General features: G+C 31.4%; 1 protein-coding gene across 10 annotated transcripts; it reads right to left on the bottom strand.

The window, feature by feature from the left end:
- Positions 1–845: 845 nt before the first annotated feature.
- Positions 846–26,677, bottom strand: LOC106785031 (myelin regulatory factor-like protein). Of its 10 annotated transcripts, none has more exons than XM_014745143.1 (18): positions 26,423–26,677; positions 7,994–8,087; positions 5,999–6,202; positions 5,782–5,873; positions 5,368–5,681; positions 4,991–5,266; positions 4,737–4,915; positions 4,283–4,499; positions 3,969–4,148; positions 3,532–3,861; positions 3,176–3,435; positions 2,754–3,104; positions 2,510–2,684; positions 2,353–2,428; positions 2,151–2,263; positions 1,785–2,038; positions 1,481–1,700; positions 846–1,401 (listed from the first exon to the last, which is right to left on the bottom strand). In XM_014745143.1, exons 1-18 carry the CDS (start codon positions 26,469–26,471, stop codon positions 1,327–1,329), a joined length of 3,459 nt encoding a protein of 1,152 aa, XP_014600629.1. In that variant the 5' UTR covers positions 26,472–26,677; the 3' UTR covers positions 846–1,326. The 10 variants fall into 10 exon arrangements, with proteins under 10 accessions (XP_014600629.1, XP_014600633.1, XP_014600635.1 ...); XM_014745147.1 differs by having other exon boundaries at positions 847–1,401; positions 2,217–2,263; positions 5,987–6,202; positions 26,423–26,676; XM_014745149.1 differs by having other exon boundaries at positions 847–1,401; positions 2,217–2,260; positions 5,987–6,202; positions 26,423–26,676.
- Between the last annotated feature and the right edge of the window lie 979 nt (positions 26,678–27,656).

Here is a 27,656-nt window from a genome sequence, read left to right as displayed (position 1 = left end):
CTAATTAACTTCTAAATTATGTATGATATAAAAAATCATATAACTTTCTCTTTTTAATACACAACTTTTATACGATACAAAATAATTTAGAAGTTATTTACAGCGAGCATGCAATTGTCTCATTCTGTATTATGCATACGTATTTGCCCCCCAAAAGTAAAAATATGTGGACGGCAGTAAGTGATACAATGCACATAACTTTTTTTCTCGTGCTGCTTTATTATTTAATTAGAAATAAGCAATAAAAAATAGAAATAAAAATTTTAATTTAAAAAAAATACTGATCATAATGAAAAAATTTAGCAAATAATGTTTTTTTATTTTGATAATTAATGTTTTAGGTATATATATATATACTGGCTTAAAAAAGAAAATGTTTTTAAATCATATCTTTTACTATTTTCTTTGTTCTTTCGTTTGTCTACAATAAGACACAGGTGTAGCATATATTAATAAATACATTTAATTAAAGCCCAATGTTTCTAAGACAAAATTAGGATCACGTATGAATGCATTACTAATTGTAAGTATCTTAAAATAATTTGTTTTAGAAACAAATTTTTATTACATATATTGTTTCTAGGAACTTGAAATCCTATAATATCAAAAGTATTTGATAATGATGATATTGAATATAAGTGTGTAATTAATAATAAATAATGATATTATATGACAAAATTTGTCCTTCGTTAGTAATGCATAATTGCAAAGGAGTATTGACCAAAACAATTAACATTTAACATGATATGATTTTACAATCGCGCTTAATATATTAGAAAGATAACTAAATATATGTAATATCAAATTAATATTATACATAAATATTAATGCAAGAATTTTCTTTCCGTAATATTTATAAATTAAAACTTTCATTTTTTTAGCATACATTCATCACTTATCATCCAACTTCTATTAGATTAAAATTAAAAGTTTTGAACAATTATATTTCACTGTGACAATGATATCTGACACATCTGTTATAGATCGTTATGAAAATATATAAAATATATCACTACTTATAAAATACTATGTGCAAATTGTTCCAAAATTTTATGCCATTTATTAAATATTTGTTTAAACTTTTAATATGAGAGAGAGAAAGAGAGAGAGAGAGAGAGAGAGAGAGAGAGAGAGAGAGAGAGAGAAAGAGAGAGAGAGAGAGGAGATAAAAAAAAGAATTATAGAGTATGCTAAGGCACGGGAGAGATTTACAATCAGATTTATTGTAAATATTATCACTTACTGTTGAGATTGATTTTAAATTGTACACCGAAATTGTGTGTCACTCTTTCTAGATCAAGTAAAACATATCAATGTGTAACCAAATTATTCATTGCAGTCTCGATAAAAGTGCAATGTGAATTCTAGATAATCAACACCATGTTGATTCTTACAAATATTCTGTAACAGAAAAAAAAAAGTTAAAGTATTATCATTAGGAAAAACATCTCACTTTGAAATTATTTTGAAATAAACTTACTTCTTGAGGTTGTACAGTGGGTACACGAAATTTTAACGTTTTCCTGAGATAATGTGCTACATCTAAAGGAAAAGATTGATCGCCTGGTTGATTATTATTTTCAATATACTGTGTTTGTTGTTGTTGTAAAGTATAAGTCCAACCACATATCATCGTCTCGTCAATAGAAGTTGAAGATACAGGACATTGTTGCACCGTTTGCCAGAACCAAGGCATACCGCTATAAAGTATATACAGATCAATTATTAAATTAATCTTAAAGATATAGAAGAATGAAAATAATATTTTTTATTACAATACATACAGGAAATGTAATGTAAGATGCATATCGGGCATATGTTTAGATAGCGGTATAATACAACTTATATTGTTGGGAGTATTTGGTGACGCGGCTGAGCAATATCGTTGATCTAAGGAGACATTAAAGCTTTTGGCAACAATAAACAATTGGGGTTTAGGTTCAGGTGGTAAAGAGCCTGCAGCGTTACTAGCTACTTCTCCCCAATCTGCACCAACAGTTTCTCGTTTTGTCCTTTTATGGAGATATTTGTAATTGTTCTAGAAAAAAAGAATATCATAATAATATATATTTATTATATTTCAATAGCAAGACTTTTGTGGGAAGAAAAACATATTATAGAAAAACATTGTTCTGTATATAATGAGCTACCTCTTTTACGAGAGTTTGTGTGCTAGGATCAGATGGATTAATGCCATTTTGAAAACCTTTGCTTACTTTACGCTTCTCTTCGTGGATATTTAAAGGTTGCTCCAGATGATCTGCTAAAAAAAAATCAAATGATAAATGTAAGAATAAAATCTATTCACAATTTGTATTATTTAAAGTATATATATCATAAAATTAAACTTACAAATAGATTTTTTCTCTGGTGGATGATCGGGTTGCGGATCTTCCAATTGATGAATTTCAGCTGAGCAACAGTAAACCTAAATATAAAATATATTTTATATAAATATCATATCTTTGTAATTTTAGGAAGAAAGAAATTTATTTATATAGAATTCTACCTGACATGGACTTTCGAGTTCACTAAAATGTGCAGGGCAATCATTTGGCCTTCCTAAAGGAATTGGATCTTTGTTCGAAGATGTTGCATCAACGTCTGTTCCTTGATCATTTTCATCTACGTTACTAGGAATAGCACCTGCGCCGTTTTTACTCAACCAGTTCCCAGGAAATTCGCTGTAATTATATTTCTCTCATTAAAAATATATTTTCGATAATACATCAAGCGTAAATAATTTAACATACTTATTTTTATCGAGTTTTGGTTGTGGCCCCGAATGATTTATCGGGTACCACGAAGTTATTTCTTGAGAATATAATTGCTGTTTCGTATTAGGCGATTGTGTTGTTAAAGAATTACTTTTTAAAGGTAATCCACCGTCCAATCCTCTCGTATATGGACCATGTTTTGTGAATAAAGAAGATATTGTACTATGTAATAAAGAATTCAATCTAGGATCATATGTTGGAGTTGTTGATAACATGGTTGGATGAACAGGTTTCACAGCAACCATATCTTTACTTGCCATTGTAGACAATTCAAGGCTACTACGTTTTTGATACTCCAGAAAGTATAATGTTGCCATTGCAACCAGACTATAACGTATAATAATCGTAAGTTTGTAAATAATTTAAAAGTTATAATATGCAAAGATAATAATAATTACCAAAATGCCATGATCAGTATAAGTATAACGATAATAATTTGTATAAATTTATTACTGCATAGAAGTTCGTCCTCTCTTTCAATCCTTTTTGTTTTACCAAGAATAGACGATTTATTATTAGTAGGCGATGAATATTTATTACTCGAAATACTAGACACCGTACTAACGGAACTTTTAAGACTGTCGCCTCTTTTTAATTTAGCAAGGCGTTTGTTTATTCTTTCTAGTTGATCTATTCTAGTTTCCAAACTGTCTGTTACCTAAAAAAAAAAGAAAATAAATAATGATAAATATATTGACATTATATCAAATTCAATTCTTTAACAAATACAATCTAAAAAAATGTGAGAACATACTTTGCAAAGTTCTTTTACAGCTCCTACATTTTCCATGAATATTCGTTCTTTATTAACGACCAAAAAATTTTCAATCCTTTGGCCATTGGGAAGAACAATATCACCAGCTGGAAGTACAGCTTCCGGTAAAATTTGTTGTACCTCTTGAGCTATTACACCTGTATCTTCTTGCGGTTTTATTCCCAAACCTGAATGCAAGGCAAATTCTGGAGCATATCGATATCTTACTACGCGAAGCTGTTGTACATTTCTTAGTTGTTCCCGTGTATCTACTTCTTGAACATTTTGTTTAGCTCTTGCATCACTTGGTTGAACAATATGACCAGTAATCTACGATTACATACATATATACGTTACTACGTATCTACGTACTCTTTTGAGAATTACTCATTATTTTACTATTGTTATATCATAGAGACGATGATTTTAGAAATTACCTTCATATTGCCATGAATTACAAGAGCTTCGTCTGGTCTATCCGTGTTAATGCCAACTCGGCCTGCATGATAAACGCTATCAGATGCTGCACCTCTTTGCCATCCCCCTTCAGCTCCAACGCCACTACCCTCAGATTCAAATTGTCCTGGATTACTTGCCTGTACAAAATGTTGCTGGTTCTATAGAACGTTCTGTCCTTTAATATGTTATATTTTTACAAAAAAAAAAAAAAAGAGGAAAAAAAAAGAAAAGAGAATGGAAAGAACTTGGAAACAAAACTGGTAATCATTTTGTTAAAACAATATTATCTTACCCTAACGATTATTCTTTCGGAAGCATGTGCCACGACTTGATAAGTAGCTTGATCCGCTGTATGAGCATGGAGACCAACAACCAAATGAAAATATCTTTGATCTGGGTTTGGCTTTCCTTTCTTACGCATATTATTACTCGTTGTTTCACTAAAATGTAAGCGGCCGACTGTTACTTTCGTAACACGTTCGCCGCCTAAATCCACCCTGGAAACAACGCTATTTTAGTGTAACATAGAGAAATGCTATTTACAAAGAACACATTATATTAATTGTACACGAGGTGCTTTCAATTAATTTTATTTTTTAAAAATTATTCGTTAAAAATGTTGAGAAAAGTTTCAGGCTTCTAGTATAAGTAATTTCTTGGAAAAAATATGGAAAATTTAGAACTTGAATGCATATCTCGTATTATTTACAATTAGTAATTAATCTTATTTCATTTATTATACTCACGTAACAGGATGAAAAGGTTTCTTGCTTCTATCGCTTTGACTTTGTTCTACTCTGATCGTTTGCGTCGGCGATTCAACTTTAACTCCATAAAAATGTAACTGAAAGCTATTTATTTTTTTCAGACCTTCACCAGTTCGAACAAATACAGCCTCTCCTTGAAGTTGAGCATGGCAAGTGATCTAGAAAAAAGAATACGACGAACAATCGGTATGGGTATCCAATATGCATATTTTAACATTGTCAACAATTCTTACTTGAAAATGATTTTTCTTTTGGCAAACAAAAGCATCATCAGAATTACTGAAATTAAATCCCTTATCTGCATCGACTCTGTAATGCGGTACAGGAAGTTCTTTTAGATTATGATCGCAAAGTACGTGCCAAGAAGTTTGTTGAAAAGGATGAAATCGAATACATTGATAACTAGGATCAATGTAATTGCTGTCAGCAACTTCGTCACCATCGAGAACAGCACTACTACTGCTGCAACTATGTTCCACCGTTCCCAGTTCCGGTTCCTTATGCGAAGACCATACGAAGAGTACAAAATGTGATTGATGGAAAAGAGGAAGCGCAGGCATTAAAAAAAACAACTATTTGACGATTACTATATTATAAGGTAGATATTTACCTGTTTGACGTGGACGAGTCCATCCTGACTAAGTTTTCTCTTTTTAGGTGCTGACTGAAGAGACGAATACAAGGTGTTAATACCATCGTTAGCATGTTCGTGCGACAACGGTACTAAGGGTGGTGCAATTTGTTGTTGCGTCGACAAGTTCGTCGTTCCTGACGTAAGATGAGGAGTTAAGACCGGATGTGTCAACAACAAGGAATCGGTAGACGTAGCCAATGTTCTTGGTGAGGATGGTAACAAATTGCCTGGATAATTGGATGTACTACCTTGGTGATGTAAAAGTATTTCTTGTAAGGCTGCCTTTTGATCTGAGATATATGATAAATTTTCATCAAAATTAGATTTTATCTCAATAATAACCGTTATAAATAATAATGAAATAACAGAAATACACAAAAAGCATCTTACGTGGCGAGTGAGCGTGTTGAGGATCATGATGTCCAGGTGGAGAATATGGTGGTTCGCTTCCACTGTCCGGTGGACTTTCTGGCAACGGATGTCTACCATATACCATAATCAAGCAGTGTTACAAGAGGTATATTAATTAGAAAATACATGATGTGTGTGTGTTCATTTTAAATGATCAAAAGATGCATAATTGTCGTCAACTTACGGATGAACGTACGATTGTGGATCTTTGTAGGTGGTACCATTTGGGACGGTGGTAGTGGTGGTACCAGAGGAACATGCGTTTGACACAGCATGGTTGTGAACGATTGGTGAAGGTAAACGTTGCGGTGTTTGTTGACTACCCGTTGCTTCAATTCGATCACCATGATTCGTCGGTCCACTTCCGTTTTCTTCTGCTGCGAGAGTGTCCGCGAAATATCTGAATAGAAGAAATAACAAAGAAAAAGATAAGTGTATTATTTTTTTTTGTTTTAATTATATTTTAAATAAGTCAAACATATACAACAAACGTATTTTTAATGTCCATTATTTTTCTTCATTCTTATTTACTTTTTTAGACTTCTTAGAAGTCTACTACTCTATGTGATAATGTAATTAGAGTCTAGTTAAAGCGGAAAGAATAATTTACTGTATAGTTTTCATAAATTAAACGCGATATTTATAAAAGTAGATGTATACATGAATGCGAACGGTGCAATGGATATGCGGAATTTATAAAACATGAGATATCGTTATCATTTGCCTCGTTACAAGGCGAAATACCGAACTGGCATTTTAGCATTGCCATGATTTGGGTTCGTTTCTTTATAATTTGTAAGTATAAAATACAGATATTTTCAAGTTTTTCTTCTTTACTCGATTTTACTTGTATTAGAATCATAGTATTTTTGTATTCGTGTATTTACCTATAATGTTCTCATATTCTAATTAGAATCTTTCTAAGTTTCTTTATTTGTATTCCACTTGCGTTAAAGATGAGTATGTAATATATTGATTTATTAATTTGCTAATACTTGTTTTTTTTTTTTTTTTTAATTTGAAGAATATTTTCTAAAGAAAGATAATATTATAGTCGATGTAAAGAATATTGTTGAAACCTTTTAATGCTAGAAGCACACAACACACAGTGAATTACCAAGCCTAACTCAGCATGCAGTGATTCCATCAATTCTATCCAGTCTGTCACTGTCATTATATCATTATACCTCTCTGCGATCGTTACTACACGATATCTGTCTGCTCGATATAAATGTATCTGTCTGTAGAGAAGAGTTTATGCGTTAGCAAACGAGCCAATCCAATGTTCTCTTCTATCTATCTCGTCTACAACATGAATTCAATTTTATTTCGAAAGGAAACACATAGACGAACATTAAAAAATATTAATAAAAACTGTCGATTTCAACTATCTTCCTCTTTAAATCTCGACTCTAGACAATATGCAATACCTAACATTTGACGATGAATTGTGGCACGTGCTGGAACAGCGGTAGCATGGATCGTGTCGAGACCGTTCAATTTAAAGATTTAACGTGATATGCGTATGTCGACGACAGGAAACGCGTGCTCATTACTTCGAATAATAAGAGCATATTGTATTTGAATTTGTTAGTCCTTTGCGTGGATATCAATTATTATTGAAAATTAACGCGAATTCTTTTTTTTTAATTGCACAATTTTTATAAAGTTTTTTAAAATTAGAATATCAGTTTGATGACAAAATTTAATAAGGGTGAACAAAATATATTGTACGTATATACCAGAGCCATATTTTCTCGTTAAAATGAAAAATAAAAAAAAATAAAGAGATTTGCGAGCTTAACAAAAGTAGCTCTCATAAATACGTATATATATGTGTATGTATGATGATGTATATATATATGTTGAGACAAAACACAATAGCCTTGTTCTCTCGTCGAGTTTGCAACGCACATTGTACACGTGCTCGTACACGCGGGACGTAGGCGTTAACGATGGCTTCCCACCAAAGTTAAATTCACTCGTTAATCTGTATGAGAGATGGTAGCAGGAGGAGCTTTTTAAATTAGTTGCTTCTTTAACAAAAATACAGTTGCTTAAAACAAAAAAACCTTTGCGCGCGCACGCACACACACACACATATATACACGTGCATAGAATCGAACTCATCGATGATTTTCTTTCGAAATACAAAAATCAAACATTTACGAAATCAAAAAGAAAAACTCACGTAGCTGGTTGTTCGCTGTCGCTGTTAATGAAATCCTCCAACTGCGAAAAGTCAAAGGCTTCGTTGTCAATTCCTCCAACGAAGTCACCTCGACCTAAAAAAAAGACCAAAAAAAAGAAATTCGCATTTTTTTATTGGCATTGTACATCGCTCGTTCAATGTTTATAAAGAACTTTGTCGTTGTGTGCTATCGTTATTTCTTAACGTTTTACATCGTTTATCATTTTTTAACTTTTCTTTTTTTCATTAAAAATATTCGAATTTGATATTAAATACTTACATTACTCAAAAAAAAAAGTTACACAGCTGTTTACAATCGCAATGTCGAAGAAAAGTAAATAAAATCTATACCATAAATTTACGATATTTATTCTAACTAGATGACAAAACCAGTATACGATTAACGGGAATGTGTGAATGCATTATTATGAGAATTAGATAATAAGAAGAACATCTATATAACGAGAAACAAGACGTGATATATTTGACTTAAGTCTCTTAACAAGAATCTATTGGTTGGTGGTTACCTTTTTAATCTATTTTACAACATAATCGAGAAAGCGTCGAGTATACGGACAAAATCACGTTGTCTATCATCTTGATAATTCGTTCAAGAGACTAGACAAGTTTAGAGAACAGTTTAGATGTAAGAAACAAAACGAGAAAGTAGAGAGATTTATTGGTTCGAGGAGAAATGATTTCTTGGGCTATTGAATTTCGAAGATGATATCATGCTCGAGTGAACAGTATATTGTTGATACACTTGCGGAATACATACTTGTTTTCTTTTAACGATCAATTCTTTCAATAAAATTTTAAGAAAGTACAATTTAATATTTTGATCGTTATACAGGGTAGGCCTAAAGTTCCTAAATAATTTTAATAATCATTTACTCTCTTTTTTTTGGACACGTAATAAAGAAATTGAGACATGTATATATATATATAATGACATACATATCTCGGATATTCTTAAAAGCATTTAATCCAACAACTCAAGTGTCATAACTCGATGCTTCCGGTCTCTGTCATATAAGTTATATAGCGTTAACCAAACGTTAAAGCGCCTTTAAGACTTCGCAGAAATCATCATAGCAAGCAGCATTTACACTATAAAATCCTTTCCATTGATATCTAGATGTAACGTTATCATTTTTAATCGAGCCAGGTAAAACGTCATCCCACGTCCCATTGACATTTAATACCTTGTAAACATCAACATTTTACATATAATCGATGCGAATAAACATGAGCTTAGTTAGCAATTTAAAAGACTATTGTATCTTGAGGAGTAAAATAGGCAGATCATCTCTCTTGTATAAATGAGATTTCAATCTGTCCTTTGAAAAAAAAAAAAAAAAGACGCTTTGTTGATCAAAAAAATAGAATCCAATAAGTTGACCATAATTATCCAGGTAATTTGAAATATTAATCATTTTTATTTAGTAGTACATTTTTTGAATCCTACATGCCTAGTTTGTACTTGTACAATTTTTAAAAATGAATAGATTATAGTCTAAAATGTGTTGAAAAAGAATAATTAATAGTTCAAATTAGTTCGAAATTTTTAATTCATTTTGTAGTTAAAATAGAATCCGTTTATCTCTTTCTTCTTTACTCTTTTTAAATAATCGAATAATTGATCCATCTATTAAACGTATCTTATTGTAAGTTGCATTTATGTGTGTGTGTGTATATATATGTGAGAAAGAAGGAAAGATCGCGATTCTTCGATTATAATCGATAATTATAAGTGAAAACAGTTATCGATCGAATATCCTGTTTTACGAGATACAACTACAAAATCATTCGACATCGCGAACACGTTATCTTTGTATTTTCTGTATAACTAGCATAAGCGAAAATATAAGATTTTGCAATATGTAAACACACGGTTCGAGTCTTCCCGTTTAAATCTTATCCTTTATGTCAATCTATACTTTGCCGGAAAATCCCAGACATTCGTGGAAGGTGAAGAAGGATATATATTCTCAGTGCACGTGACTTTACTTGCTCGATACATCGCATTTATATAATTAGTATTGGTATATAATGAATGATTATTCTTTTTGAAGCTCGGTTAAAAGTCTTTTATAGTCCTTAGGAATTACGAATAAGGAAGTTGTGTAATGTTTAACGCTACGACTACAAGATGACTCAAAAAAGATTAATATAAGTATTTTCAAGATTTTTTTTCTTTCACAATTATCAAAATAATAATTATCAGAATATATAATGTTATCTAAAAGATATTTTTTTTCTTTATTCGTTATTATAGAGTCAAGAATATCATGTTATTTAACTTGATTATTTTATTATAAAATTTGTTATACATTTGCTTTATTTTTTTTTATATCGTTGTCAGTATTGTACGTTTGTAAGATATGAGAAAAGAGATGAAATTTAAAGGGTGAGTCGTTGTAAAGGTTGGGCCGTTGCCAACCAAGTTGCCGGTAAAGTATCGACCAAACACTATTCTCTAGCTTGATGCTTCGAATATACTTTGAATCTGAATATCTTTACATTTCAATATAGATATATATATATATCTTGAACACATAGATGTAGATGCTCATAAACACACGTTATATATTATTCTAGAATATTTTTTTTATGCAAAATAAGCGTTAAATTAAAAGAACGATCACATACAAAGTTTCTCTCGAACAATAATGCATATATGTGCATATAAAAAAATATATGATTTCAAAATATTATAAATTATAATCTCTTTGAGAGTAAATTTGCATGGTAACGATCGTCTATAACAATAACTTATTTCTTCCTCTTTCTTTCTTTCTTTCTTTTTCTTCATTTTCATTTGTAAAACATGGATGTAGATCTTTCTTAAACTTTCCCACACGCAGGGTAAAGTCAAGAAAGGTAATATTTTTCCACGGTGTATGTAAGTACGCGTGTCTTTGACGATGAGTTTCACCGAGTTTCTGTCTTTTTGCGTAATAATATGACGTAGTCATTAAGAACAAAGCCGAAAGGAAGTTGTTAATGATCTGACGAAAAAAAGAGAGAGAGAAGGAAGAAAAGTTTGAAAGATCGTTCATTAAATCAAACGATTAATTACTATATTTTATGAATGATAAATTTGATGAAGAAAATTATTCTTTTTTTTGTTCTTTTTCTTTTTTTTTTTTGTTTGTTTTAGATAAATATTTGAAATTTTCGATTGGAATCTTATAATTAGAATTACATTATCTTATAACAAGATAATAATTGTGTCCAATTAATGATATAACTATAGTTTCTCGTGATATACGAATAAACGATGCATCGATTTAGCTCGAGCTCCTGTGACTTTATTCGAATTTAAATTACTCGAATTAGTTTACCCAATTAATTCGATCTATCAAAACGGTTTTTTTTTAAATATCCAAGTTTAATAGTACGTTCGATCAATTTAGAAAATGAATGACCGTTAGGAGAGTTAGTTGAATTCAAGTTTTAAAAATAAAAACGTGTCGCGGAAATGATCGGTTAAATAGAGTTCGACGTAAACGTACCATAGTATTTATTTATTACCGTGAATAACTTGCATAAAAACATTTGGTACGAAATTTATAGAAAATAACTAGTTAACTTTCACTCGAGGATCGATATTCTTATAGTTTGCTCCCTTTTTATAGTAGATATTCGATATAAAGCGTGAAAATGATCGAAATTTCAATTCTCGGGAGTATCGGTGCATCCAATCGTAAAAGAAAACAATCATTAAGTATAATAAGCTTATGGCCAATCGAATACTGAATGATGAACTAACAAAAACTTGCATATATATATATATATATATATTACTTCCTTCATCTACTTTCACCTGTAAAGCAAATAGAATAAAAATGAATCGCCTAGATATTTATATCTATAGATAAAAGTAATCTAAAGATTCCTTCGAGAAAATGAATTTGCTTTCGTTCGATATTCGAGGGAACATCCTTCCTAAAACAATTGTAACTTAAGATATAACGATCGATTTTGTGATTAATTATATTCTGATATCATCTACTATTTTATTACAGATTTATTATATCGATCGTTATGCAGTAACAAGGAGATCGATAAAAAGTTTCCTTTGGCCTTGGCAAATGTACAGAATTTTATGAATTTTTATTAATATTTATTTAATAAATGGGAGCCAAAAAATATTTGGAAAAATCTAATATAATCTCTTTCCAAATATTCGAATATTCGAAAGGAAAATAAATGCGTATGTTTGAAAATGTGAAAAATTATCAAATAAACGTGATGCGGAACGTGCATTGAGGGTGTAGTATCATAGTATTTCAAACCGGAAGAGAAGGGCTACTTAAACGGAGGAAGTTAATCGTGTACGAAACAAAATCGTCGATCTAACTTGATCGCAACGCTCAAAAAACAGGGGCCAGAATGCAGCTGTCCTATACATTTTTGCTTCTTATTGGGACCTAAACGATTAGGGTGTGCAAGGTTTAGCTACTGCTTTTTTCACGGTAATTAACCCCCTCGTTTGAAGGGGACAAACGCTGTATGGATACAGTCTTGCCACCTTCATCGCGTACGTCAGGTGTTAAAACTGGTATTACGCAATATCAACGTGTAATCCGGATAACAATTTGACGTTTCAAGATGATCATGATTTGTCCAAATTGTTAAAAAATTGTATCATTTCGTTTGGATCGCGATGGTTCGTTACTTTCTTTATTTTTCTCTCTCTATAATTATTATAGATTATTAAAATTTACCAGTAATGTTAAGAAGTCTACGAGCCGAAACTTGATTCAAAACCACAGTGTCATCGTGATGATCACTGGTATGTCCTCGTCCCGTTTGAACAGGATCAGAGGATTGATGCTGTTGTAATGCCCATGAAAATTCCATACCGAGAATAATTAGTTCTTTTTTCGAAACAGATCACAAAATCACTTGGACGCTACATAGCGTCGTACTTGATGTTAGATCACTATTAACGTCCCAGATAAAATATTATTGTCAATGAGGTTGTTAGAGTCATTCTTTTTACACAAATGACTCTTATATTATTTTCTTTTTTCTTTTCCCTTTACACGCTTGATTTTGGTCTTCTTGTAACACTAACGTTGACAACAAAATGCAACCCGCATGTGTGTGTAAGAATCGTTAATGCGATTAAGAAAAAAATGTAAAAAAGCAAAGTCCATCGGAGAAACAAACTATCGGTTGAGAGTTATCCGTTATGATTCGTGAATAAGCGGGTTGTTCGTGTCTCTCTAGTCTTCTGGTGGGGGAGTTGCAGTTTTCTAGGGGGTCGCTCCTTGATCCTCCATACTTGTGGAATATAGCAGTGGGGATTTGCCCTCTGCTACTAGGGCGGTGCTTAAAGCTCTAAGTCACCCTATGTGGAGGGTGGTTTCCAACGATTCCATTTTCTTCCCCACTCCCTCCACCCCCCCCCTTTGATGTGCACCGTGAATTAACAGTTTCTTATTTTTTCTATTTACTTTAATTTTTGTCATTTGAAACAAACAAAAATGAACACAAAATTTCTACGTAATTTGAAAAATCAATCAATGTTTTTTGAAACTTTCTCTACAAAAAATATTTGGAACTTTTGGCCTGCTGAATATATATGATAAGACAAGTGATCAATAAAACGGTAACGTTGTTAATAAGAAATAATAAAGTTTAGTTGTTTCTAATGATGGAATAAGAAACAACGACAAGAGAAAGAAAGAGAGAGAGAAAGAGAGAAATAAAGCAGACGACATCGATTACCAATTAGGCTTTTTGCAAATGGCCTGACATTTACCTTATACTTATCCGCAGTTCTCCAAGGAAAATAAGTCGACGACACGAAATTCACAAATGAATTCAAAGCATACCCTAATTTGCTTATTAATAACGGAACTCTCTTTGTGGATGGATTGATTGAGATGGAATAAACACGATGTTTGTTAACTTTTATTTACGTCGTGTGAATAATACTTCAAAATAAAATTATATACAGATAGGTATTTATTAATTTTATAGCTATTAACATGAAATTGTATTCTTTTGAAAATGGGTGTTTTTTTATCTTTGGCTTAAAAAATATATAAATAAAAAAAACAATTATTACGAAAATTCGAACTATTAAATCAAACTTTTTCTCTATACATCTTAAAATTGAAGATTTCATAATAAAAAGTACCTGAGTTTAACTGAAGCGTGTCAATCAACGTCTCGACTTTACAACTATACTTACTACCAGTAATAATGATCTCGATTTAATGTTTATTTTTCTAGTCTTCTTTTTCTTACGACGAAATCCATCGAATCATGCGATATTAAAGCCGGAAATAAGAAAGATAAAGAAATACAAATAATATATTACGAAATATTTAAATAATCAATAAACCGAACGCTTCTTATTAATTGATGAAAGCAGAATAGTTTTCGTTTGCTATAAGTAATAATGAAGAAAATATTTGAAGAAGAGTATAAAACTTGTGAAAGGAATGAGAGGGACCTACTTTCTGGAAAAGAAAAAAAGAAAGAAAAAACATTAGGTATTTACTAAAATAAATATTTTTTTAGAGCGTTTCCAATAATTTCTTATTAAAATGATCATTTCTTTTTGGTTCTAATCGTCATACCAAATGAAAACTTTTTACAATGTTATCATAAGATATAAGTTGAAGTAAATATCTATGTGAAGTATGAAACGCGGAAATAATGTAACATGTGAAATTATCTAAAGATAATAATATTATTTAACGAAACATACGGAGAGGTAAAGCCGATGTGCTTTAACGGATTTTGCCAATTATTCCATCAGAATTCTTTTAGCAACCACCTGCTGTCCAGCGGTCCGTCAGACCATTGGACATACATATAATATAATACAACCCTCGCGATACCGTTTCGTCGCGTGCGTGTTCACGAGTGCGTGTAATCGTCACTTAAGTGCCCGTGTGTTTCTATCGAGCCCCTTTAATTATATCATCGTCACACACCATGTACCACCAAATGTATTCCTGCTAACACATTTTTTCGAGTACAAAATTGAATAAGAAAAAAGAAATTCTATTTTCTTTTTTTCTTTTTTTTTTTAATAAATCTAATCGAAAAAATAAAGATAGGAATAGTACTTAATGACATTTTCATTCGGATCTATGAAAATTAATTATTAACGAATAAACAAATGATAAATGTAAATCACATATAAATATATTTATAAATCTTGTACGAAGATATAAGAGTCCACAGATTATGATAAACATATCGGATTTGCATTTATCCGTGTATTTTATAATTGCATTCACTGGATCGAACGTTGTAGTAATATATAAAGAAGAAAGAAAGGGAAAAAATGAAGAGAAGAAAAAAAAAAAAAAAAGATGTTGCAATGCGTTCAACGTTGACATTCTTGCATGCCAATTGAATCAATTAAAAAGGCACGTTAATAAAACCCGTTAATAACATCGTGCACATTATGAAAATGATAATGTAATATGATTTCATATATATCATATAATTGATTTTGAAAATCACGTAGGAAGTTTTAGCTCACCCTATATATTATATAGATCTCTAGATCTATAATGTATATGATTTATTCTCCAACGCTTGTTAAAAGATCCGAGGTCCCTGGCGACCCACACTAATTAGTTGACCCAATGTAGGTTCATGTCTAGAAAGTCAAGCGTGTTTGATCACTGACACGGCCTCAAGCGCAAAGCCTTAAAGCCGTGACCTCGGGTCACTTGGATTAACCAAGTCACGAGCAAATTATCACGGTCATTAAACCATCATCTCTTATTTTATGCTATCGTCTTCCTATCTTGAACAATACAAAAAATATTTCAAGGATCTCTTAGGATGGTTCAAATGTAAAATGGTACAAATGAATAATAAATGAAAAGGAAAAACAGAAAACGAAATATTGATTGGAAAATTGTCGTTAACAAAGAAACTGTACGGGTTATCAATAAAATTCTTATAAACAATGAGAGTCTGACCAAAGGGAAAATAATTTGTTTTTTTATGACTGGAATTTCCAAGTTATTGCCGGAACGACGACACGGCTTTGCTCGTGCACAATGAATTATTGGCGTTATTAACGTCGTTGTTAACGTCAGTGGCACGATCATAGGACGCGACGTACCTGCAAGTGCATGCACGCATATAAACCATATTTCTCGAATGCTCGTTCCGCTTTTGCATTCTTTCCCAACCTATCAAAGTCACTGAAAACTTTAAAAAATCGTGAAATCGTGTCTTAATATACGTACCTCTATACAGATATACAAACATAACGTTAAACGTGCTGATATATCAGAGACGTTATTTGGAGTTAAGTCATTTTTACCTTTAGACATTTTTCAAAATAATACTTTAATTATAATATTATATCAACATAGAAATGATTGAAAACCTACTAATGAACATCATTTTAAAACAGGACATAATTTTAAATTTGACACAGTAATTATTTTAGATATAGAAGACAATTGGTACAAAAAAAATATAAATGAAATGTACGACACATAGCAAATAATAATACAATTAATTACAGAACCGACACAAATAATTTAAATAGCATTTACAACGAAATATTAAAGTTTAATTATCATTAATAGGACACAGTAATAGTGGGCACCATATTAGTGAGGATACCTAGACTATTAAACACTCGTCTAGATTAAATCAGTATTATTTTGATTACGTGTTTGAATATAACAGTTTTAGGATATAACGATTTGTAAATGTTAAGTACAGTTTATTTTTTAAAAATATAAGAGAATGTATGTCTTCGTAATAATATATAAAAGACTCTGAACATTAACGATCAAAGTAATATTAAGTAACCTTCTTTAAATGTTTTATAATATGTATTTTTCAAAAAAGTCATAATAAAATTTCAGTTGCTGAAGAAGTCCCGATGAAGGAACGAAACTTTCAATAAGATCGAAATATAACGTTCTAAAAATTTTTAACCTGTCCAACTTCCCTGTGACACTTTTATTAATATAATATTATATTTGTTAAATAATTTGTTAAATAACCCGAGTTAATTTTATCAGTAATAAATCGTATACCTCCTCTAATTAAAAATAAATTCAAACAGTGATTATAGAATAAAAGTCTGGACGATATGGTATATTAACACTTTTAATTGAAACTCTAGTAACAAGAATTATTTAACGTTTCTCGATTGTGCATTGTGGATTGTGTTATGTTTGCCACACCTGTACACCTTTCACCTAGCTCATTGGAGTGTACGTAATTGAATGGATTCATTATATATATATATAAATCGACAATATACATATATATATATATATATTATAGACTAGAAATCGGTCAATCGTGAGATACTAAATGGTATGGCGTGCTTCGTGAGAATGTATATTAACCACTTGTGTTCTATTTTATCGTATTCATAATACGACATATAGATACATAAAAGAAATGCGACGAAACATGAAATGATTTTCGATGATCGATGCTTTTTTATAAGATCGTTTTTGTTCAAGATGGGTGGTATCGGAGAAGCACAAAGTTTCGAACTTATATTTGTTGATATATGTGTCAGAACCATATTATCATATGATCGAAAAGAAACTTTTTTTCTGACTATAAACGAAATATTTCAATGTTGTTTTTTTTAAACGACGTTTCACCTGTCCCTTTCAAAGAAATTTTGCGTGTGTCTACGTACTTATCCTCATCCACACATGATTTATCCGTGACGTGCCTACCTATGAGAATAAATATTACCACTAAAGCTATAAATATGATAATACGTCTAATGTTGCTATACGAACATACATACATACATAGATACATATATTTTTACATTCGTATATTTAGTAACATAATATATACATATATTTACATACACCTATACACGCAGAACTTATAAAGAACGAAGAAACTCGATATTTAGTATTATATATATATTGTATTATGTATGTATTGAACGTGTTTCAAACGTAGAATCGAATGGGAATGAAGGAAAAAGAGAGGACAGTGATAGCGTGACTCAAAGAAAAAGCACGACATCGGGACATCAAGAGGAACGTTGGAAGCCATTTTTCTTTTGTAATAGTCACCCCTACCAGCTTTACTATGACCGATGGAATCAGCCATTTTGGTACATCGTTACATTTCAACAAAATCAAAGTTCTTATTTCATAGTGACATTAGATTCTATTCGAAATTTGTCACCTTGAAAATATCTGTATTTCTCGTCTAATCATTTATCATATCAATCTAATAACTACGCGGATACTAAGTATAATAAATAATTTAAACCGAAAAGTCATCCGATTCCCACACTGATAGTTTTGAACTTTACAGCCTGGAATTTATCGGCTTTCACTGACTTCATAGTTGCGTCACTTTGGCGATGATATAAATACATATTTGGCCATTATAGATATAAACATAAGATCGATTACTGTAATCTTCTTTTTTTTTTGTTTTTTTTTTCGTTACGTTCGACATAAAAAATATTACGTTTGTTTAACGTTTGCGTTTAGAATAATTTAATATAGGAAATATATTCTACGCGAAAACGTTTTCATCAAATACTTCCGCTTGCACATTAAAGTACTTATTTCTCTTTCTCTCACACACTCTCTCTCACACACTCTCTCTCCCTCTCTCTCTATATATATCTGTATAGACACAATCTAAGAGCACGTGCTTAATGACGTTTCAAACACGCAAGTATTGTACATCGTACAAATCACAAATAATAATAAGTTACATAATCAACGTGTCAGTGACACACGTACCAAGTTCTCAACAACAACGCAATCATGATTTACGAGAAATAACTATTGAAAATAAGTATTTATGATGAAAAAAAATTAAAAAAAAAAAAAAAAAATTTTGAGCAAAACAAATGAAAATGTTAGCTACGTAAAATAGACGTTAAAGTGTCTATAGATCGATTTCTTAATTCTTACAATGCAAGAGAAAAAAATCTTTATATTTTTGTTCGAAACGAATTATATCCAGAAAAGTAACAAATATATTTCCAAGTTTTCTTGACAAATGATCTCTCTCTCTCTCTCTCTCTCTCTCTCTCTCTCTCTGATTTTTCTCTCTGTTTCTTAATTTGACCACAATAAAATCTTTCACGATAATATTAGCAAATTTTTTATTAATAATATCTTTCCGTACAATAGAACATAACTTTGCTACTATGTCGCAAAACAGTACGCTACCTATATCTTTTTGTTTTTCTTGTTACTTCTTCTTTTTTCCCGACCGTACACGAGGTAAAGAAATGTTCGTTTTAAAATGACCACGTTTACGAGCGGATATTACTACGTCATTCTATAAACTCGGACTTGTCATTTTCGAGGATGTTCATCGAGACGTAAAATTACAACGATGCAAGACGTAAGCGGATCGCGGCGATGTTTAAATAACCGCACGATCTTAAACACGCTTTTAATTCTTTCAACCTACTTCTATTACTAGTTTGCTAATGCGTGGGAGAATAAAAACGTAAAAGAGTAAGCGAATAAGAAAAAGAAAGAGAGAGAGAGAGGGAGAGAAAGATAGTTTATAAATACTCTCTCACATATTAATTTCATATACTTAATATATATATATATATTATCTATTATTTCAAATTTCCTTTATCATTCATTACAGATTTGTTTATTCACAATGATCTTTTAGAATGTGATCTTAACAGAATAAAAAGATAATTAATATCAAAATGAAGGAATTAAAAAAAGAAAATAATAAACGTTAGTTGCGTTTTACATGCGGAACGTCTCAATGCACGAACGAACGCGGCACGACTCGCGAGTTACAAAGTAGTCCACACATCCTCTCTCTCTTTCTCTCTCTCTTTTGCTTTCTATCTCTCTCATACATTACAAACAATCTCCAATGAAAATCTAGAACAACCGTCACTGTAAACCCGCTGTTGGCAAGTTTGAACTGCTAGAATGATAGGAAGAGATCGTTAATTCTTACCAGCCTGACATCGTATTAGTATAAATATTAGTCGGATTATGGTACTCTCACTCCCTCCCTCACCCCCACTATCTCTCTCTCTCTCTCTCTCCCTCTCTCTTTTTATAGTTTTCTTTGTCTATATTTATCATAGTTCTCTGTACAATTCAAACAAACATGTTCGTTTTCACGTGATAGGAAACACGATTATGTTCCCCACCAATCTGCAATCACGATCGTCCTTCTTTTTTTTTTTGTTAAAAAATTATTTTACTTTTCTAAATGATCTTTCAAAGAATTAAATTGGACATAGTGCATAAGTGCAATTTGCAATTAGATCAACGTGTATTGATTCGTTTCACAATTCCTTTTCGTGTCATAATACATACAAAAAAAAAAAGAAAAAAGAAAAAAAAATGAACACGATTACGTAGGAAAACATTTTTTATCGAATATTTTTTCACAAGACTCTTAAAAAAAGATCTTTGAAGTAACATTCAATCGGACATGGTGTAAAAGTGTAATTAGATTATCGCGCATCAATTCATTGTACAATGACATACTCGCGTCATTAGAGTAATTGATGTCCAGAACAATGACGAAATTATCCAGGATAATAGGTACTGCCAACGATTTTCGTGTCTTCGGGACAAGTTGGCCGTCGTACGGTTCCAAGATTGTGCAACCACGATTCGTCAAAGATACATGGATATCTAATATATATGTATAAGTGAAGTTATTCCACGAAAGAGCATACTACGAGGTAAAACGTGTGATATTATATACGAATGAATGTAATATATACACGGTGAATACACGGGGCCGATATTATCGGTAAATGCCAGTCGTCCAACGCTCGATTAAGTTGCACGAACTCGACGAATCGTATGCATTTGCTATGAAAAATAAAAAACGAAGAAGAAAAAAAATCTTTTTCGAAAGATTACATAATCATTTATTTAAATTAGAAGGAAAATCATTTTGCTAAGAGTATTTTCCATAAGTAAATATATATTATATATGTTTAAGTTGTGAATCCTTTGAAGATGAGGAGGAAGAGTAGGAGGATCAGAACGTATCCTTGAAATATCAACAATAGTCTACGTTTCAAGATTCCTTTAACGATTTATTCTCGAGCCGGTTTATTATTAGTAATTCATGTTTTCTTCTTCGTAGGAAAAAAAAAAAAAAAAAAAGACTTTATAAACTATCTCTAATACGTATAATGTAATTAAAAAGATTGTTATTAATAGATAGAAATTTATAATGATCATTTGTATTATATACGCGAATGAGAAATTTTATATAGAGAAAAAAAATAAGTATTTATCTACATACAAACATATTATATAATACTTATTTCATGGAAAATTATACATTGTTTTTTTATTTTCTGTTTCTATATTATCATTTTCCTCTTATGTTTTTTATGTATTTATTCTTTATATACTATACATTGATATTATTAAGTACTTTCTTTGAGTATTTATTTCGTAAAAAATCTTTCTTTATTTACTTTATCCGCCTTTAACTATGAAAAAATTAATGATCACGTTTGATCATTGATTATGAGAACAAACATAGAGCAAGTGGTGAACACAAATACAAAAGCATCGATTAAACAAACCACCCTAATTGTCTTTCCCCCTTTTTCTTTCATCGAAACGAGAAAAAGGACTCGTCTCGAGCACGTGGACGTATTTATGGATACACTCCGCCCTTTTTCCCACGCACACCCTTTCAAAAATGGGAGGGCGCGTTAAAGGGCAGTTTATCACCCTTTTATGCAGGTGGTTGCTAGATCATATGTACTTACTAAATATTTCCCTTTCGGAAAGGGAAAGGTAACAGGTACAATCGGTTTAAATAATCACTCGAACCAAACCGACATTGATTATTCTTAAATCGAAATTGATCGAATAAACATAAGAATTGTTTTTTGCATAAACCTTAATCGTGATCACGCGATGTCGTTTTAAACAAATTTTCATGTAACTGAAAAAAGAAAAATAGTCTTATTTCGTGAGTTAATGTAAAACGTTTATATAACGTACAAGTTACTATAACGATACACAAATCAATTGTACAATTGCATTAATTTCAGTAAATAATAAAAAATACAAATAATTGTAGATCAATTGTATATGTTACGGACAATTTGTATTTTGCGGGCATTCTATAGAATGCCATCGTAAAACGAGCAATGTGTGTAATGAAATAATCTTATCGTAGAATTACATGATATAATTAAACGTGAAAATACAAAGAAAAAGATATTTAAATTACGAGAAACATAGAGAGAAAATAAATAAATATTTAAATTTCCTCATGTATTGTTTCGAAGAAATCGTCTAATTTTCTTGTTTATCTTTCACGCATAATCAAGTTATACTAAATGAACAGAAAAATGGAAGAAAAATAAGAAATTGCACAGGAGCTTCCAAAATGAATGAAAAGTAAAAGGGTGTATACCGTAAAGTAACCAATGGCACTGTTATCTGACGTATACTTGCGAAGAATGCGCATGCTCTTGAGCTTTTCCACGCAAGGCGGGTCCCGAATGCTTTTCACCGACCAATGTGCTTTCGTGGGTGGTACGAATCGACTCCAGTTTGCTTAACTTCGTGCTTTTATACGAATGGCCATGTCATACAACCAAATCCCATAACTTATTCTTACCATTGTCCCAAACAAATCTAACCGATAAACCGAAGAGTTTACTCACTCTCTCTCTCTCCCTCTACCCCTCTCTCTCTCTCTCTCTCTCTCTCTCTCTTTTTTCAAAGAAATTTCGAAGTCAACTTTGAGAATTATAAAATAACGAAAAATAGATCCAAATTTACCAAATGATTTTAAAAGTTAAAGTATGAATGCGTTTTTAGTCCAGCTAAAAACCTTTGAGTCATGTAGGAACTTTTGACTCACTCACCTATAAAAATGTTCCTGCGTATTCTGTCTTATTCGATATCAAAATATGTATAAATCTTTAGAACAATTCGTAAGAGACTCAAAAGGACGTAAGTTGTAAGTAGTAAATTGGCTCGTCGTGACGACATCGTTTGTTGCAATTTATAACGATCATTACTATACCGGAGTATAACAAACCATCGCTGTAATATACTTAGGTATATACTAACTGTTTGATACTATTTATAGAACTACACGATGTAGGTGAAATTGAAGCTAGCCGATAACTATCGTATCTGTACACTTATGTGAATGAAGATTTCTATTACTATTCTATATATATTTTTTTTTTCGAACAAAATCATTTTCATTTCAACTATACATTCATGAAACACAGATACATATTCGTTGTCATACGTTGTACGATCAAAAGACTTTCTCTTTGAGTTTCTCCAAGAATTAAAGAAATAAATAAAGAAAAAAAAGAGATTAGAAATTTATCTTTACGAAAAATAAACGACAAACAAACGAAAGCTCTTGAATCTCTTATCTGTGCACATGGCGCTACATTTAGATATGCACAGGCGTCAACATTCTCCCGAACCTAGAATTATGAGTTTGATAGGACAGTTAAAAGCTTTGCCTGTAATTAAAAGATAAGGAATATTCATATATATATATAAAGATTTCTCAACGATTAGTATTGCTATGGTATTTTGGAAGAAAATTTCTATACTCATGTGTCCATATTTTTATGAATACAAAAACAAATAATACTTCTGATTATTGATCACAAATTTTGTGTTAATTATTCATTAATTTTTATTCTAACAATTACCACAAACTTCAAAGAAATATACAGCAAAGTAATCGAACATTCTCTTAGACTAAAAATGAACAAAATTCATTTAAATTCTTGACTGCATAACTTGTTTGTTTCCATCATCGTCAATGGTTCTATGATGATCGGAGGCGAACCGCAATGCACCGACCTGCGTTGCTAATAAACTATTAACAAGGGGGACATGTTTTCCTGTATTGAGTCGAAGCGCACAGGCACACTCTGCTACTTTAAAAGCTTATCCGCCTTTCAGCGAACTCGTTAATTCTCAATAGTTAAACAAAAAACTGAACGAAGAACAGTCGAGTTATTTGCAGTAAAAGACAGTTTATTTCGAGATTATCAAAATAGACAAGATTTAAAGCAATCGATCATTAAGACATCAAGGTATTGAGACATCATTCGTTAAACATTTCTTAAATGTACTTTTTATTGCAAATATCTCAATTTTCGATACGTTCCAATTTACACAATGTTTCCTCTTCTAAATGATTTCATTGATTACTTATAAGCAATGAAAGAAAGAAAGAAAAAAAGAAAAAAAGAAAAAAAGAAAGAGAAGAATGAGCAATGAGTATACAACGTGTCGGACCGTAAATAATTTCGTGTAAACGGAAAAGAACGTTCTCTAAGTTACTTTCACTACCAGACGAATGGTAGAATCCAGGAAAACCAGAATCAAAATTGCTATAGTTAAATGAGCCTGTTAATTCTATGAATATCTCAACAAGATGATACTTATTTCATTATACATTTCACTGACAACTTATATGTGTATTATAGTTAAAAAATTCAAACGCGATGAAGTTTGAATTTAGCGATGCTGCTAATCTTTGACCCAAACCGAACGATATTATTATGTTAAATCTTAAGTTTAATGCGGGTAAATGTGTTCAATTTTCTTCATTAGGTATAATTCATAATATTTTATTGAAAATATTTAAACAATTGAGATAATATATATATATATATATATATATATATTGGTAAATTTTTGTAAAATTGATAAAATAGGAAGATCTTCCGGAAGTGTTGATGAAAATAAAGTATGTAAGTACTATATACTGAGAGCCAACGTTGACTGCTTTCTACCACGGCATATCCGATTCGAGAAAATTCCGTTCTCCAGGTCGATCGTGCCGTATCCGCGAGAGAACGTCGCCAAGCAAATATTTCATCGGAAAGATGTGCTTATGTATGTATCATTCAATGAACGTTTCAAAAATGTATACACACATGTGTAATATAACGCGAATAGAAGAATGAGACTAATTTCTCTTACTTCGAATGCGTGATAATTATCTCAACGACTCGATTACATGTATTACGTGTCAGTTTAAAAGTGACAATATGATTTATATTTCTTTTATTCTCTTTTTATTAATAAACATTAATAACATGCGTGACTCAAACAAATAACTTTAGTCCTTTCATTCCGAATAATTTTACAAATATGTTTGTTCTCAAAATCGATAAGAATTATTATGCAAATATAAGGAAAAAAAATGAAAAACAATTTTTGTCAACGTTCCATCACGTCATTTTATGTGCGTTTTAATTAGACGCTTATACAAAATAGACCAAAATTTCTTAAATAGGCTTTAAGCTTATAGATGATTTTAGAAATTCGTTTTCTTTCTTTTTTAAACTCGTAGTTAGATTTGTAATTTTACAAAATAGGTGTATTAGTAATACTATAGCTTTTATATATAATTTTTGTGTAAACATAAAAACAAATTGGGTTATAAAGTGTTAACAAGTTTTACGATACATCGATCGTTGTGCGATCATTTCACGATCTGTCGATCTTTTTCTTACTACGCAAGGCATTCACAAAAGTTTATCTTTTCAACGACAACAAGAAAAAAGAAAAAAAGTAGATTGTCAACACGAACACGTTTAAATTACAGAAAAGATTGCTCAAAGAAAATAAAAGAAGAGAAAAGGAAAGAAGACGCACATTCGGTATCCATGGTGCGTTTTAAGGTCAACGTACGAAGCAACCAAGTGAGTACCTCACCTTAGTTCATTTTCTTTCTCTGAGAATGTAGAGGAAAATATGAGAAACATGAAATGTTACAAATATTTTATAGAAACGATCAACTATATCGCGATTTGAAAATGACGTTATAGCGATTCTCTCCTTGAACGTTCAACGATCCTCCTCTCTTTTTTATTTTTTGCGGACGAACGCTTTTTCTCGCCATTACATTTTCTTCGCACGCGAGGCCGTGTAAAAACGTGTCGACGGTATCATTGGCCACGTAACTGGAACGGAAAACAAATGTGTGGCCCTTGTTTTCTTTTTAGTCTATTCTATTTTTTTTTATGAATAATGAAAAGAAAAAAAAATCCTACCAAAATGACGTGCATGCAAGGAAATATATCTAACTTTCACATTACGGACAGAGAAAGAGAAAGAGACATTATTAATGCGTCGAAGATAATAATCAAAAAAGTTGATACGAATACTTAGTAAAAACATTTAAAAAAAGAAAATGAAAATTCAAGTAAAGATTTAGCAAAAAGATTTAGCAAAAGAGAGGAGAAGCGATAAAACAACTTGTTAATTCACGCGAATGCACTACTAACTATATCTATATATCTCTATGTACATATATACATATGTATAGTTACGTATAACATACACATACACAACAACATAAAGGTATACGTACGCCACTCCTAAATTGAGATCGTAGCAAGGAAAGAGAAAATGCAATAACGAGTAAGAAAAAGAGAGTATTCACCTAGAATCGCCTGGAGGGTCTGCTCGTCCCCGTCCCCGATGACATCCATACCTCCGTTCGTGATCGGAGCCCAGCACTCTTCCGGGCCCGATCAACGGGCCCCATTTTGTCTCGGAGCTCGCTTGCTCGACCCAATGACGTCCCGCATATTAGACGTTCTCTTTCCTTCTTTTCTTTCTCTCTTTATCTATCTTTCTTTTTATCGTCCTATTCTTCTTGTAATTAATTATTATTGTTTATTTCTTAAAATATATATAACAAAAAACAAATACACCAGGTTAATTTTATTCTTCTTTTTTTTCTCCTTCTTTGGATTGTTCTGTCCTTTTTATACTTTTTTCTTTACTCACTTTGTCTTTTTTTAATGCATCTACGACGATGTATTTGAGGGAAAAGTCTTTAAAACACAAATTTTTTTCATACACATCAATCCTTTCGGAGGAATGTTAAAACGTAAAAATAAACAAAGAACAAGGGCAAGGATATTGTTGGCGGAAAATAGGAAGAAGACACGAACAAAACATCCTTTAGAAAAGCACTAAAAGACCTCGCTCAAAGTAGTACTTCTGCTCTCGTGAAATACCGTAGACGACTCGCGCGTAATCTTTGAGACGCGGAGAACTAAACTCTTCTTTCTCTCTTTTTCTCTCTTTTTCTCTTTCTCTCTCTCACTCTCTCTCTCTCTCTCTCTCTCTCTCTCTCTCTCTCTATACAAAGAGTTTCGTGGCCCGAAGAGGGACGACATGAGCGCGCGGGCGCGCAAATCGTTGTACATCGGCGCCACGGAAATCATTGTCACGTGATCGTCTCTCTAGATCAACTAATTGCGCGCCAAATCTCTTTGAATTCGTTAAATAATTCAAAGAACATTTTCTTTCACAGAAATTTTCAATGATTTTCTTCTTTCTATTTTATATATTCTAAATGAGAATAATAATTATTTCAATCAACGTTTCGTGCTAAGTCGATATTTCTTGTTTCCTTACTATGATTATATCACTGTCTACATTATCAGTAACATCATAGTACCAAGGAATACAAAAGTACATAGAAGCTCACAAGTCCACTTTTCGCTAAACTACAATTATCATAGTTACTAACCGAACCATGATTAATATAGTTTTCTTTTTGTTACAGGTGGGTCATCATTGGATTTATCATCTACTCGTTTTGATTTTCTTCTACTTTTTAAAATATATATGTATAAAAAATGCATTTCTGAAGGTACACACGT

The sequence above is a fragment of the Polistes canadensis genome, unplaced genomic scaffold (assembly GCF_001313835.1).
Source record: "Polistes canadensis isolate GaletaPanama2010 unplaced genomic scaffold, ASM131383v1 scaffold_44, whole genome shotgun sequence".
In the NCBI taxonomy this organism is placed as follows: Eukaryota; Metazoa; Arthropoda; class Insecta; order Hymenoptera; family Vespidae; genus Polistes; species Polistes canadensis.
Note: the sequence above shows the minus strand (reverse complement) of the source record. Positions and strands in the feature narration are given on the sequence as shown.

Excerpts from the sequence above, each read along its gene's own strand:
- LOC106785031 (XM_014745139.1), bottom strand. The coding sequence starts at position 26,471 with ATGGATGTCATCGGGGACGGGGACGAGCAGACCCTCCAGGCGATTCTA. Across the intron at positions 6,203-7,993 it reads GACAGCGAACAACCAGCTAC|ATATTTCGCGGACACTCTCG; the intron begins GTGAGTTTTTCT and ends TCTTCTATTCAG. Across the intron at positions 2,264-2,352 it reads ACCAGAGAAAAAATCTATTT|CAGATCATCTGGAGCAACCT; the intron begins GTAAGTTTAATT and ends ATTTTTTTTTAG.